General features: G+C 38.0%; 1 protein-coding gene across 1 annotated transcript in view; it reads left to right on the top strand.

Annotated features, from left to right (window-relative positions):
* Window positions 1-15872, top strand: part of ogdhb (oxoglutarate dehydrogenase b) — a 26501-nt gene continuing 10629 nt past the window's right edge. Inside the window, exons 1-6 of the mRNA XM_084104512.1 lie at window positions 1-135; window positions 1018-1407; window positions 4543-4731; window positions 7872-7974; window positions 15272-15387; window positions 15535-15689. Coding sequence (XP_083960638.1) covers window positions 1183-1407; window positions 4543-4731; window positions 7872-7974; window positions 15272-15387; window positions 15535-15689 — 788 coding nt within the window. The 5' untranslated portion in view covers window positions 1-135; window positions 1018-1182. The remainder of the gene's footprint in view (window positions 136-1017; window positions 1408-4542; window positions 4732-7871; window positions 7975-15271; window positions 15388-15534; window positions 15690-15872) is intronic.

Consider the following 15872-nt stretch of genomic DNA (forward strand, 5'->3'; position numbering starts at 1 on the left):
CTGCCTAGAAACGAGCGACTCATTTATCTGAACAAGAGCCGCCACGAGACACATCCCGCTCCTGATATCTCACTCGGTCAATTTAGTGTTTTATGAAATTAAACTACACTTTAAAAAAAAGATCCTTCTCTGAGAGTAAGTATTTGAATCGCTTTTATCTATGTTTTCACATCGCCTTTTCACGTTTTAATGTTCCTGTCAGTTAGACGTTAGCGAGTCACTTCTGCATCAGTCAGCAACCTCACCGGTACTGAAGAGAAAGCTCTTTTATTTGACACATTTAGTGGTGTATTTTGTTATTAGAGCTGTATAACGTGCTGTTTTATTATCTTCCACTGATGCCTGGGGCAGTTTAAAAGGACGTGTGAAGGTTTTATGGAGGGTTTTGTTATTAGCTCGAGTTAGCTGAAGCTAGCCGGTGTGCTACGTTAACTTACTCTGAGACATGTTCTGCTGCCAACAGATTAAACTCTTATTTTATAACTTAATAGTGACTCTTGCGCTCTATGTATCTAAATTTCATGCCCTGTTTGTTCGTTCGGCTTATAGGGTAAGAAGAGCCCTCAGTCATCAAAAGTTAACATCTGCCGTTCATTATTATAAGAACCATTTTTGTAATGATTTCCTCTAGTTAATTTTACTTCCCACTGTTACTTGACAAGGAATGTTTTGGCACCTTAAACTCAAAGCGGTATTTACAGTTTCTGTTTCCATTAAGTGATTTACTGCAAAGCCTCCCTCATGCAACCTGAGTTCAAGTGTCTTGTTTATGCAGGGTTTGAACTTCCTTATTGCAGAAATGCCAACTGTTTTGAGATGTGGATGTCATTTAGACTGTTTCAGGGTTTAAAAATGCATATGCATGCATATAATCAGTCTTTTTAATAAATTAAAGGACAGCTCGCAAATGGATGGTGAGCAAAAGGGCACAAAAGCATGCTGCATTTACATTTACTGATGCCAAAATGGCATCTTTTCCATTTTTTACTGACATGCTTCATTTGGTGTTTTCTTCAGTTTCCTGGGACGGGCAGGATTTCGAACAGGCCTTGAGTGGACAAGTAGGAGGACAACCACCTTTATTAAAGGAACACATCTAGGATCTGTTGGATTCAGTGTTGTGAGGAGCTTTCGTTCTCCTGGTCGGTTTGGAGAGGCGGTGGAGCCGTTTTAAAGACTGCGATGCATCGCTTAAGGACTTGCGCTGCACGGCTGCGGCCGCTCACAGCCTCTCAGAGTTTCTCACAGCACAGGACAGCAGTGGCACCCGGGGCCCTAAGGACGTTTCAGCCCTTTAGGTGCTACACGGCCCCTGTCGCCGCTGAGCCTTTTCTTAATGGGACAAGCTCCAACTATGTGGAGGAGATGTACTACGCGTGGCTGGAGAACCCCAAGAGTGTGCACAAGGTAAGACATCGGCTTTCAGCGGAGAGGATTTTGCGAAGAAATTCTGTCTGCTTTTGGTCCAGTCATTTGTGGATGGATCAAAGCACAATACCACTGTTATGATGCATAAAGTCGACATGAAACCAAGTTGTGATAGTTCTTTCTTCCCTTATTCTGATGTATATCCAAGTGAAACAGCTTCTCAAACAGAAAAAAATTTAAGGGAGGACTTGATTTTGTCCAATGGGAGTTCACTGGATCGTTGTCGTTTCCTATTGGTGGATTTCTTGTGAGTGACAGGTTGTCCCGCCCTCACGCCATTAAACGTGTCATCAAAGAAGAGAAGATGTCGCTGCAAGATGGAGGGGAAGTTATTTTGATTAAAGATTACGAGGGCACATTAATTTTAAAACAAAATGTGCACGGATAAATCATTCATTATAAATACTGCAATATTCCATAAAAAATAATTGTCCATTTTTATTTCATGGTGACTTTAAAATCCACATGAAATCAAAATTCACCCTGTTTACTTTCATAATACGTCAGTTTAAAGGTGAAGTGGGTAGTTGTTTCAGTGTTTTGTAATACAAACCTATATTTCTTTAATTTGAGGTGTACAAACATTGAGGACTAAATCCGGCTTAATTCTCCTTGACAGGTTCATGATAGTAATGTTTTAATTTGTGAATGAAATGTTAATATTTGAGTCTGATCTTTAGAAATGATTCAGTTCACAAGCCAGCCTGAAAGATTTATTTATGAATTGGACAGATTTATTTCTCTAGTTTGAAGGTAAACCGAAGAGGAACTTCTTTGATCTCCAAGGTTACGCTTGAGGACATCCACGTTTCATAATGTGACTTTGCTTCCCCACTCAGACAGTAAGCTTAGCTATGCAGGGCTGTTACGCAAGACTTTTCTTTTCCATGTCACATGCCATTATCTGGTTTCCAGGATGTTCTCAAAGTGGAACTAAATGTTATATGAATGTATCATACTGAAACATGCTAATAAGTCTGTGCAGTGGTTAAACCTGCTTTCATTTAGCTCTGTATCTTTTCAGTCTTTGAACGACACACTTCAGATGCATACCTTTAGATGCATAGACAGTGGTTGTTGTTCATGATATTTATATAAATTAGCTTTTGTGAGTACTGAGTGACAGTAAAAGTAAGGCAGATATGAAGAAAGCAAAATGCAGACTTCTGCGAAAGTTGTTTATTGTTGATAGAATTAACATAAAATCTATAAAGAAAGTGTATAGTAGTGTTACACTACAGTACAGACTTCCCTCGTGTGCCCTACTGCGGGACGATACACCACCGCCTCTCTCAATTTAACACACTGAGCTCTTTAGCTCCTCAAAGCAGGAAAGCCTATGAGACAATTATCAGGTTAGTATGATGTCCTTTGTGATGTCATTGAATCACAGTGACCTGATGTGTCAGTAAGTAAGCCCTCATGTGCAGAACCGGGTCAGATGTGGTCTAGGGTTCAAACCGCTCTTCTTTTCTGTCCCTACATGAACCTAAAGCTTTTCAAATGATTGCATCTAAAGTCTTTGGTTATGCATTTAAACATCCAGCTTATCCAGTGAATTTTTGCTCCTCTGTAAAGCAGTTTACTGAAATTTGACCCCTTCCCACAGTTTACTCAGATGTGACTGCAATTCCCGTCTGTACTGGAGACTTTGGAGAATGAACCGGATTGATGAGTCAGGTTATGTTCCTGTGTGATTAAGACACCAATACTGCTAGTCAGCAGCTTTTACTTGTTTAAACTGTCTTTTTTCCTCGTGGCAAAGTAATTTGATTAAATGAAATACATTTTTTCATATGAATTTTCTCGTTATTTCATCTGACTCCATAAATGAAAAGGTTTTAATGATATCTGCATCATTAAATGTGAGCGAATGTTTGACTGTTCTTTTGAACTCTTTACTGAAAATAATGTCAGAGTCCGTTAGAATAAAATCAAATGTTTACAATTTATTATGTCAGGTAAATGTATCATGCCAATTTCATAATCAGTTCAAAGATAATCAATACAATAACATCAGTATGCTCAGAGATAAAGAGTAAAAGATGTAGGCTAAACCCGACATTTAGAAAAATACAACATTATGGGCTGATATGAGTTACAGAATCGCCCTGAGTCTCTTGTTGCATTTCGTTATATAGACAGAAACTTCTTTTCACATGGAAACATTTGCTAACCATGACAATTTGCATTCGGAGTTTACACCTTTCGAGAGCAGGAGGCCATTTGCCTAGAAGACCCACCCTCCTTTGTGTGCCAGTTTTCTCTAAACTCTTAAAAAGCGTAGCGCAAGATCCCGGGCCCTATGTATAGGCAGTCCTGATGGGCCCCCATGTTCCAAATAAAATATATTCCAGACTTTTCAAGGGCCCTCTCTCCCCTTGGGGCCCTGGTAATCAGTACTGGTTTTACCCCCAGTCCGACGCCCCTGCCTTTTTGTTTTACTTCTTTGGGAATGAGACCTTTGTACCAGTCGCACTGAGACATTTCAAATGATACCAAACATGTGTAATACTGTATGATAATTATTCACATTAAACCATATAGATTTTTGGGTGAATTTCAGATGATCTCAGCATGATAGAAAGGGGGAATGGGGGAATGGGGGGTCAAGGGAAAAACATGTAGATTAGGATTGCTTAAGTGAGACTTGCGTCTCGAATGATGGTGCTAGTTTCACAAGAGAGAGTTCAAATGTTAATTTCCAGAAAGGTCTGGCAATTTCTAATTTCTCAAGTCTTACAATTTTAATAAACCAGTATTGCTGATGTGCGTCAGTGGATTTACAGCAGTGGCTAAAAGTGATGTCTGGAGGGGATTTTTTTTTTTTTTTTTTTTTAATGACCCTGCATTTTCAATTAAACCATCAAAATATATGAAAAATATTTAATGTGGGAAGAACAAAGCACTGAACTTGGTTAAGGTATTTATCTGACAGAATTATTCGGCAAACTTCAGCTACAGGTTTTATTTTACTAAACAAAACAAAAATGCAGGACAAAGCGTACATTGACTACAACATAATCAGTTATTAATGTTTCATTGGTTCTCTCTTGTTGACATTGTTCTCTTTCTTAATCTCTTCCTGTGCACACTGTGTTCATTTCTCAACAGTCATGGGACATCTTCTTCCGTAACGCTAACGCAGGCGCTCCCCCTGGCACTGCCTACCAAAGTCCACCTCCAGTGGGGTTGAGTCTCTCAGGACTCTCTCAGGCCCAGGCGCTGGTTGGAGCTCAGCCCAATGTGGAAAAACTGGTGGAAGACCACCTTGCCGTGCAGTCCCTCATCCGTGCCTACCAGGTATAAAGTTTGGAGTAAAGGACCCTTTAACTGCTACATGTTTTCCCCTCAACATACTATATGTTATACTTATAATTTATGTATTCACACTGCCGTTCAAAGGTTTGGGTTCAGTAAGTTCAGTTAAGCAAGGACGCATTAAATTGATCAAAAGTGACAGTAAAGACATTTTATAATGTTACAAAAGATTTCAATCAAATAAAGGCAAATAAATGTTCTTTTAAACTGAACATTTGACTGGGTTTACAGTCAAAGACCCAGAACCAGAAATTATTAATTAAGAAAAGAGTCAGAATTATAATAAATTAAAGAAAAGTTTTAATGAAGATAGTTTGCAGTTTCATCAGGCAGAAGTCAGCTTCAAGACTCACACAGGAGTTCGTAGGCCGCTCCGCTTGCAATAACAAAGATCACAACAATTATACCATACACCAAGGTCTAAGGTACGTCCTTGCTTCAGGTTGCAGTTTCTGATTGGCTTAGAAATAGATAAACATAGTAATTTTCCACACATATACAGATAGTCTGAGGCATATCTCCATCAATTATGCAGCTGACACTCGGACCCTGAAGTTAGGCTCGTCGTGACCTTCCAGTTTGCAGATTTGCGTTGCTGGGTCAGTCAGTCAATCTCCAATAATGCCATTGGTTCCTTGACCTAACACACACACTGACACATAGCTTCCTCAAGGTTGGAATTGGCCAGGCTCTAACTATAAACAGGAGAGTATTCTCAAAACATCAAGATAATCTATTCTTTCTCTCAAGGAGAGGACATTTTAATATAACAGTTCTAAAAGAAAGGGCAGTTAAGTAAAACTTGGTCACTTAAACTATTGGTTGCAATGACCCTTGTGACCTATAGTCGTCATGGTGAGCTAGAAGAACTGATGTACATTTTAACACACTTTCTCAAACAAAACATCTTTCCATAATTCATTTCTGGAAGCCGGGCTAAATGAGCAAGCACTGTTACTGTTTTCAGATATCAAATACAGACATTAGAGAATACATGAAAAGAACATTTCAGTAATCACACTGGTAACTTCTAGAACAGAGTAAACTCTCACAAGCCTAGAGAAGTCATTCAACTCATTTGATATTTAGAAGGAAAAATATTGATTAATACCTTGATTATAATCACTCATTATATATACATTGAAGCAGCACTGGATTCCAGAATCCACACCCTTCAAAACGTTATATTCTTCAAAGATGGATCACAGTTTCCACAAAAATATTAAGGCAGCAAAATTGTTTCCAACATATAATGATAAAATGTTTCTTGACCACCGAATCAGCATATTAGGATGATTTATGAAGGATCGTGTGACATTGAAGACTTTTCCATCACAGGAATAAATTACATTTTAAAATATATTAAAATAGAAAACATAATTTTATTGTAATAATATTTCAGAATATTAGTTTTTACTGTATTTTTGATCAAATAAAGGCAGTCTTTATGAGCATAAAAGGCTTCTTTCAAAAATATTACAAAAATCTTACCATGCCCAAACTCTTGAATGATAGTCTACATTTTGTGTTATTTCACTGTTTGATGACTCAACTGTTATTCTAAACTTTGTAAAGGGTTAAAGAACAAGTCAGTGTTCCCTTTGGCTGGTAGTGAATGTCAACACTGCCTAAATACAATGCCCTTCCTTCCAAACTTTCCACGTTACAATAATATATTTCTGGTCTAAAACTTTGGATAAAGTAGATGAGGTCCACATGATCCTCAAACACAATCTGTAAAGCTCCACAGAATTGAACGGAATATATCCTCGTCCCTCACATATTTTTTTTAAAGTGAAATATCTTGGCTAATTGTATTCATTAAAAAGCTAGGTCCCTTTTAATTAGAGATCAGGGATGTGATTTTTCCGGATTAATCCGGAATTCCGGATTTTCCGACCTGAAAATGTGACCTACGTGAATCATGCAGATCTGTAAAAAAAAAATCTCACAGCCGTCACCATGGTAACCCGGGACGGAACCACAATCGCCGTCCCCGCGCAACAGGGCCACACCGGGCGGTTTTTTCACGTCAGTTTGGGTGACAAATTCATCTGAAGCCTATTTCATAGCTTAATGTGAGGGACAGAAGTCTATTTACATCAATAAAGTATACGGAAACTTCCTTTTGGGGTCTCAGTATATTTTCCTGCTTTTTTGTCCTTAGCCAATCACATGCCTGAGAGATGCACCGACTACAACTTTCTTGGCCGATTCCGATTTCCGATTTTTCATTGAGTTTGACCCGCCGATACCGATTTTAACCGATTCCGATTAAATTTTTTCTAACCACTTTACAGCACACACAAATATTTATTTTCTATCTTGTCTTTAATAGAACATTTTGCATAGAACATAGAAAAAATTTTGAACATATAATCGCTATAAAATGGAACTATATAAATTACTCCTGGTGTGGGAAATTAAAAGTTAATTAAAATTAAACTAAAAGAAAGCTTATACTGTATATTCTGACTAGTTTACTAATTTGGGGCACTTTTTGTGTGAAATGATACTTATTTTGTCCATCAAAAGTGTGCTTTCACTTTAATTGAGCGTGAGCAGCAGCAAAAATAGACTCGGCGCCGAAACCCGCGCTTCACTGCTGTTCATGCGCTGCTCCTGCTCGCGGTGTGAATGCACTCATTGATTAACATGCACGCCGAAAAAAATACGCGCTGCTCATGCGCCGCTCACGGTGTGAAACGGCCATAATTCACGAGGTTTCCTATTGCGTTCCGTTTGCATGTGTGATGCTGATGTTGTGCGATGTTAATCATGTTAGCTTGTAAGTGCTGTTGCCTTGTTCACAGGTCAGAGGTCATCATATAGCCAAACTTGACCCATTGGGCATCAGTTGTGTAAATTTTGACAATGCCCCGGTATCTATCGGGTTCCATCAATCTGGTGAGAACTGCCTGTGGTGTTCAGTGTGATTGCAAGAGTGCTCATTCAGTGTGTTAACATTGCTCTGTGTCCCTCTCTCCCTGCTCTCATCTCTCACTCTCTATCTTCCCCAATCTCACCTCCTCAACTGTCCATACTAATCTTTGGGCTACGGTCCTTCCTTCTCCACTTTTCCTTCTTCTATATCTTTGTCTTTTTCCTGGAAATCCCTGCAGATTCGAGGGCACCACGTTGCACAGCTGGATCCTCTCGGAATAATGGATGCAGATCTCGATTCGTGTGTCCCTGCAGATATAATCACATCCTCTGATAAACTTGGTGAGGTTTTGATCGGGCGTTGGAGAGAGATTGAATCTTTTATGTGGCATGGCTTGTTTATGTGCTGTCCAACACTCTTGTGTATATCCTCCACCCTTACCTGAAGCATGCATGTGGTCCAGACCTGTTTGAATATTTGCAATGGGTAAAATTTAAACACTCAGCAGTGAGTGTTGTTTGTGTGCAGTTTCAGCATAATATAAACATTACCTGGGAATTGTGTGATATTGGACACGATGGCCTTGTTCCAAAACCTAGCTGCCAATGCTCAGTTGATTACAATAGAGCAATACTCTAATAAGTCCAAATCTGCATATAGCACACACATATATTAGGTGAAATTACGCATTTATTAAATGGACCTTTATATTTATATACACTATTGTTCTAAAGTTTTGTGTTAAGATTTTTTTTTTAAATTTGAAAGAAGTCTTTTATGCTCACCAATGCTGCATTTATTTGAGCAAAAATGCAGTAAAACAATAATATGGATATATTATTACAATTCGAACTAACTGTTTTCTATTTTAATACATTTTAAAATGCAGTTTATTCCTGAATTTTCAACATCATTACTCTTCAGTGTCACATGATGCTTCATAAATCATTCTAATATGCTAAGTTGTGCTGCTTAATATTTTTGTGGAAACTGTGATACCTTTTTCAGGATTCTTTAATGAATAGAAAGTTCAAAAGAACAGTATTTATTTGAAATATAATCTTTTGTAACTTTATAAAAGTCTTAACTGTCACTTTTGATGCATCCTTGCAGAAAATAAATAGACCTTTTATTTATATATATATATATATATATATATATATATATATATATATATATATATATATATATATATATATAAAATCTTACTGACCCAAAACTTTTGAATGGTAGTGTATATATGTGCATAGATGACATTTGACTAGACTATTGTGCCGCATACTATGGTCTATATATATATATCAGACACTCATCTAGTGTCAAGTTGTAGTTCCTCTTTCTCACTTTGCCGTTTTCATATCCCCTCACAGAGGCTCTTTTGTTGCACTGGTAATGCCTAGGCTGTTGATTGCTTTTCTGGATGCTGTGAATAGCAGTTGCTCTCTTTTGGTTTTCCATCAAAGCAGTCAACACAACAATTTGAGAAATGTGAACCATCAGAATGCCTCAAACAAGCTCATAAATAGCTAGTCAAATGTTGTTATTCCTGGTCTTCAGGTTCCTTGTGTCATGAAAATTTATGTCAGGGCGGTCAGGGTGGCGAGAGAGATTTTGTTTTTGACATTCTTTGGAATTATTGCACTTCTATCAACAACAATTGTTTCACAATTCACACCATTAGTTAGCCTATTCTAACTTTAAAAACGCGCGGGATGTCGATGGGCATGAATTGTTTGGAGAGCTTACCATTTTGCATAGATGGCCTCAGCACATTACCGTATACATAGTGTGAGTTTGATCCAACGCGATCACATTGACGATAATTACCTGAGCCAGGAGAAACTGTGCATCTCTTTAGTTTCGTACAGATTACATTGCAGGACAATATTTGTTTTAAATTTGAATTATTTTATTTAAAAGTAGACATTTCAAGGTTTCTTTAGACGTAGGCTAAGCTTCATGCTAACTATTCGCTGAATTTAATTCATTTTTTGAGGCATGTTTCAGAAATTTTCTCGCAGAGATAGCCTTGAAAGCGCACCGTTTATTTTCTTTATTTTACAAAAGCACAATGTTTTGTTGTTATTGTGAGTGTACACAAATAAAAGTAGACCATTTATAGTTCATAATGACTTTTCTACACTTATCTGTATGGCCAAAATGACAGTATTTTAAGTCGTTTCTGCTGTCATGAGGAAAAAATCCACCAGAAACCACCGCCACGTTCGTCGGCCAGAGGGTTAAAGAAAGTGCAGCCTATTTATATTTGTCTAAATATTAGCCTATAATATTATTATTATTATTTGTTTATTTTTTCATCTATGTTGATTATGAAAAGTGAACAGCATAAGTAAGATAGGCTACTTCATAAGATGTGCAATTTGCTGGCAGACGTGATTTAGTTCTGTTTTGTACAAAGCCTTCCTTTTTGAAAATATCTTCATTTTAATCAATGTGTTATCACCCAATTGCCTGGATTTAATAAATAAGAAGCAAACCGAACGTCGGTTGTGGAATGGATTGAAGTCAAAATTAACACTGGTTTAATGATCATTTTAAAGGAGTCCCGATTTGAGCCCAATGATTGGACACCATTATATTGTCGTCAGAGTGGAGATTAATCTTTATAAATATGCGCTATAGCAAAAACAATAGGCTAAGATAAATAAAATAAACCTGTTTTTTCCGATTATTCCTCCGGCTGTATTGAGCAGCGTGCAGATCCTCCTTTATCTCATGACTCGTTCACATAGACCTAATGTGTTTGCTGTGTGTAGCCTATGTGTTTGTGTAAGCTAAGTCATGTGTATTTAGTATATTCTGCAGGACCTACACTATGTATTTAAATACAGAATTTGTAGTCTATTTGCAGCTGTAGCTTGTAGGCTACCTACTTTTTTTTCCCAGTTTGCAGAATGAAAAAAAAAATCCGAAAACATGCTTGCACATTTTTATTTTAGTGTAATTTTCTAAATAAACAAAATCTTCATTCGTTCACATCTTAAAGGAACACGCCGACTTTTAGGGGCTTATTCACCGTATCCCCCAGAGTTAGATAAGTCTAACATACCCTTCTCATCTCCGTGCGTGCCGTAACTCTGTCTGACGCTCCACCGCTAGCCTAGCTTAGCACAAAGACTGGAGGTCAATGGCTCCAGCTAGCATACTGCTCCCAATAAGTGACAAAATAACGCCAACATTTTCCTATTTACATGTTGTGATTTGTATAGTTACAGCGTGTGCAAATAACAAGGTCACATGATATACAGCCATCTTCTAACCGTATACATACTGGGAACTATATTCTCAGAAGGCAAAGCACTGCTACTTGGGCGGAGCACTAGCTTACTTTATAAGCTAAAGTCCCAAAAAGTCGACGTGTTCCTTTAAAGATTGTACCTAATGGTGAGTGTGGGGTGGGGGCGCCACGATCTTGTTTTGCCTAGAGCGGCAGTTGAACTTGCGCCGGCCCTGACTATGTGGGGTGAGTGAGTTTTCTCCCTGACAGTGTCAGGGCCCTCAGTTTTCCAGCACTGCATTGTTCTTGCATTTCATTCAGTGGAAATGCTGCGCTCAGTGCTTTTTCTCAGAACACCTCACAGGTTCGGTTCATTTCAGGTCATTGCGTGGTACAACAGTAAAAAAAAAAAAAAAAAAAGCACTTTGTAACATTGGTCACGTCCACACCGGGGGCATTAATTTTCTCACCTTACTGCTGGAGGTATGAGGACTAGCTAGTGCACTTGAGTTAATAGCATTTTTTTAGAAGCTCCCACCAGTTCCCCTGATCAAAAGCCAGTGATTAAATACATTTAGAGCCTTGCTTTCTTTTTTAGCATTTAGTGGATTTTGCATATCCGAATTTGGTCCAAGTCCAATAAAGCTGTCAGTAACTGAACACTTGACAATGCTTTTTTGGTTTGCATGGACAGCTTTCCCTTTTTATACCTTTATTCGGTATGTAGCTTTAAACATTCATCAACTCTTAGCAGGAATACATTTATGTGGCACTGCACTGTTCTGGTCCTCGCAAGAGCCCCAGCTGGCATATGTGGCGATTCCCCTCATTAACCTTGCCTAGGGTCTGTTTCTTACATAATGTCCTCATCCTCTTGGAATGTCATGTTTAAGCCTCAGTGCTCGAGGCCATGACATGCTATTAAACTCTCCCAAATTCATCTTTGGTTGATTCCTGTTGGTAATGGTAATAGTGGTACCTGCGTTAATATAAACATCGCTATTACCAAGGTAATAGTTCTACATAGTTTGTTCTATGGAAATGAATGATGTTTGAATGTTGTATGAGGATTTACAGTCAAAGACTAAGAACCAGAAATTATGAATTAAGACAAGAGTCATAATTATAATAAATTAAAGAAAAGTTTTACTGAAGATAGATTGCAGTTTCATCAGGCAGAAGTCAGCTTCAAGACTCACATGGAGTTCATAGGCCGCTCCGCTTACAGTTACAAAGATCACAGCAGTTATACCCTTCACCAAGGTCTAAGGTACGTCCTTGCTTCAGGTTGAATGATTCTCATTGGCTAAGAAATAGATAGACATGGTAATTTTCCACACATATACAGATAGACTGAAGCATATCTCCATCGATTAGGCAGCTGACACTCGGACCCTGAAGTTAGACTCGTCGTGACCTTCCAGGTCGCAGATTTGCGCAGAGGTGGACAGTAATAAAGTACATTTACTTGAGTACTGTACTTAAGTACACTTTTTGAGTATCTGTACTTTACTTGAGTATTATTATTTCTGGAAACTTTTTACTTTAACTTCACTACATCTGAAAGACAAATATCATACTTTTTACTCCACTACATTTCTGTCAAGGTCCTCGAGTAGAAAGTAGTAACGTCAGTCAGGGAATGATTTTGGTTGCATTTTGGTTGGAAATGAAAGTCAGATTGACGTTAGAACATAACTGATGTTGGTTTCTGACGTCAACACGATTTTCATTTTCAACCACAATTCAACATCTGTCCAATGTTGGAGATTAACGTCAATCTGACGTTGGATTCTGACATCAACCTGATTTTCATTTTCACCGTTGGGTTTGGTCTTCTAAATGCGAATTTTGTCATTGTTTTGGAGCACACTAGCTTATAGATAACAGTAAGGCTAACATATTCATCCTAAAAGCCAAAAAACTTTAAATAGGGCACTCTTTGAGGGAACAGCCATTTGGGTGACTGAAACAATTATGGACGTTATTGAGTGACTTATTCAATCTCACATTCAATCCCACTACTGGAACTGTGTTCTAGAAATAAATGTGATATTAATATGAGGGTATGCAGGCATAGATTCAACAGCATAAGGTACTGTAAGTATTACATACAACAATGCAACCATAATAAAACAATGACATTTACTTTTGATACTTAAGTACTTTTAAACACAAGTACTTCTGTACTTTTACTTAAGTAAAAATCAGTCTTTACAACATTTACTTGTAACGGAGTAATATTTGACCAGTAGTATCTGTACTTTCACTCAAGTAAGGAAGTTGTGTACTTAGTCCACCTCTGGATTTGCGTTGCTGGGCGGAGTGGGCGCCAGTCTGTCTCGAACAACAAGTCAGTCAATCTCCCATAATGTCAGTGGTTTCTTAACCTATAACCAAAAAGACTAACACAGACACACAGCTTTTCCAAGGTTGGATTTGGCCAGGCTCTAACTATAAACAGGAGAGTATTCCCAAAACGTCAAGATATGTTCTTTCTCTCAAGGAGAGGACACTTCAGTCTAAATGGAAAGTAAGGCTTTAACTGAGAAATGGTATAGACTTCAATGACCATAGTTGTCAGGGTACCCTAGAAAAGCAGATGGATGTATTGACAGAATGCCTCAAATAAGCTCATAAATAGCTCGTCAAATATCGTTATTCCTGGTCTTCAGGTTCCTTGTGTCATGAAAATTTATGTCAAGGTGGCGAGAGAGAGATTTTGTTTTTGACATTCTTTGGAATTATTGCACTTCTATAAACAACAATTGTTTCACACCATTAGTTAGCCTATTCTAACTTTAAAAACGTGCGGGATGTCGATGGGCATGAATTGTTTGGAGAGCTTACCATTTTGCATAGATGGCCTCAGCACATTACCGTATACATAGTGTGAGTTTGATCCAACACGATCACATTAACGATAATTACCTGAGCCAGGAGAAACTGTGCATCTCTTTAGTTTCGTACAGATTACATTGCAGGATCATATTTTTGTTCAATTTGAATTATTTTATTTAAAAGTAGACATTTCAAGGTTTCTTTAGACTATGCTTCATGCTAACTATTCGCTGAGTTTAGTTCATTTTTGAGGTGTTTCAGAAATATTCTCGCAGAGATAGCCTTGAAAGCGCACCGTTTATTTTCTTTATTTTACAAAAGCACAATGTTTTGTTGTTATTGTGAGTGTACACAAATAAAAGTAGACCATTTATAGTTCATAATGAGAAATGGTCCCTTAAACTATAGACTTCAATGACCATAGTTGTCCTAGAAAAGGACAACCTAGAAGAGGTTACCCTAGAAAAGCAGATGGATGTATTGACATGTTAAAGTAGTCCATAATTCATTTCTGGAAGCCGGGCTAAATGAGCAAGCACTGTTACTGCATTCAGATATCAAATACAGACATTAGAGAATACATGAAAATAACATTTCAGTAATCACACTGGTAACTTCTAGAACAGAGTAAAATCTCACAAGCCTAGAGAAGTCATTCAACTCATTTGATATTTAGAAGGAAAAATATTGATTAATACCTTGATTATAATCACTCATTAGATATACATTGAAGCAGCATTGGATTCCAGAATCCACCCACTTCAATGTGATCTAACTTAGGCCTATAGTTTTTTTTTAAGGCAACAAAATCCAGAGCCATATGCTCATATCTAGAGACCAGAATATTACTTTATTCTCAGTTTTATCTTTGTTCGTTCACTTGTCGTCATGCTTGGTTTTCCGTAATATAGTTTTACTGGTGTTGCAAGCACATGTTTCATATTTACATGCCTGCAGCCCTTAAGGTACATTTCTTTATATATTTTGTGTGGATAAATAAATAGGAACAGCTCATGGTACACGTTGTGAATGAACACTTTGAGATTAAAGGTCACTGCAATCTGCTATGCAAGACTCATTGTAATGACTCTAGTTTACATACCTTCATGGATTGCCAATAAAAACACGCTTACATTGCTTATTAATCAGTGAGAAAAGAAGTTAAATTGCACACTGAAACACATTTCTAGGTAAAATGTGTTTGTTCAAAATGCATATTGCCATTTGTAGCATCTCATGCATGCGTTACGCCTGGTACTAGTGGACTGGACTAGATCTGTTTTTCACCATCTTTCCTTTTTCCCTCTGCTAACACTGTTGGCTTAGCCTTTGTTTTCCACATGTTCTGTGTCTTATATGCATGAATGTGCTGTTATTTACACTGTTTGCTTTTAATAAAACGTTTAAGTCATAAAAATTGTTCCACATCCCTGCTTCCTCTAATGCAATACCATTTTGTCTTCTGTGTTTACGTGTGTCGGTTGGATCCGCTGTGGTGTTTTGTTTCGCTTGCCTATCCGCCCCCTGCCCCATCCATTTGTTTGCATGTCTGCTGTCAGGCTTCTACGGACTGGAAGAATCGGATCTGGATAAAGTTTTCCGGCTTCCCACCACTACCTTTATCGGGGGCAGTGAAAGTGCCCTTCCACTCAGGGAAATCATCCGGCGTTTGGAGGTGTGTGACCAAGCATTTCCCCACTTGAGACACATATAATGCAATGATATTTTAATATATGAATGATGTATGAGTATCATTGCATTACATAAAAAGGTATTCAAATATTTAACATGCAAAAACATGACTTCTCGCTACACTATGCAGATGGCCTACTGTCAACACATCGGGGTGGAGTTCATGTTTATCAATGACCTGGAGCAGTGCCAGTGGATCAGACAGAAATTTGAGAAGCCAGGAGTAATGCAGTTTACTCTGGAAGAGAAGAGGACGCTACTGGCCCGTATGGTCCGCTCAACCAGGTCTGCCCCTTGCCATAGTTTTCTGGAGACCTGAATGAATGGTTTACCATTCAAATAATTTAAGCACAGGTATACTTTAAGCAAAACCTTTCATAAAAGGACAACTGACTTCATACATCCACAACAATTCTCACCAGTTGGTTAAAAGTCATTGAAAAAATGCAAGAAAATGGAAGTTCAGTC

This window comes from Abramis brama (genome assembly GCF_963993115.1).
Source record: "Abramis brama genome assembly, chromosome: 25".
In the NCBI taxonomy this organism is placed as follows: Eukaryota; Metazoa; Chordata; class Actinopteri; order Cypriniformes; family Leuciscidae; genus Abramis; species Abramis brama.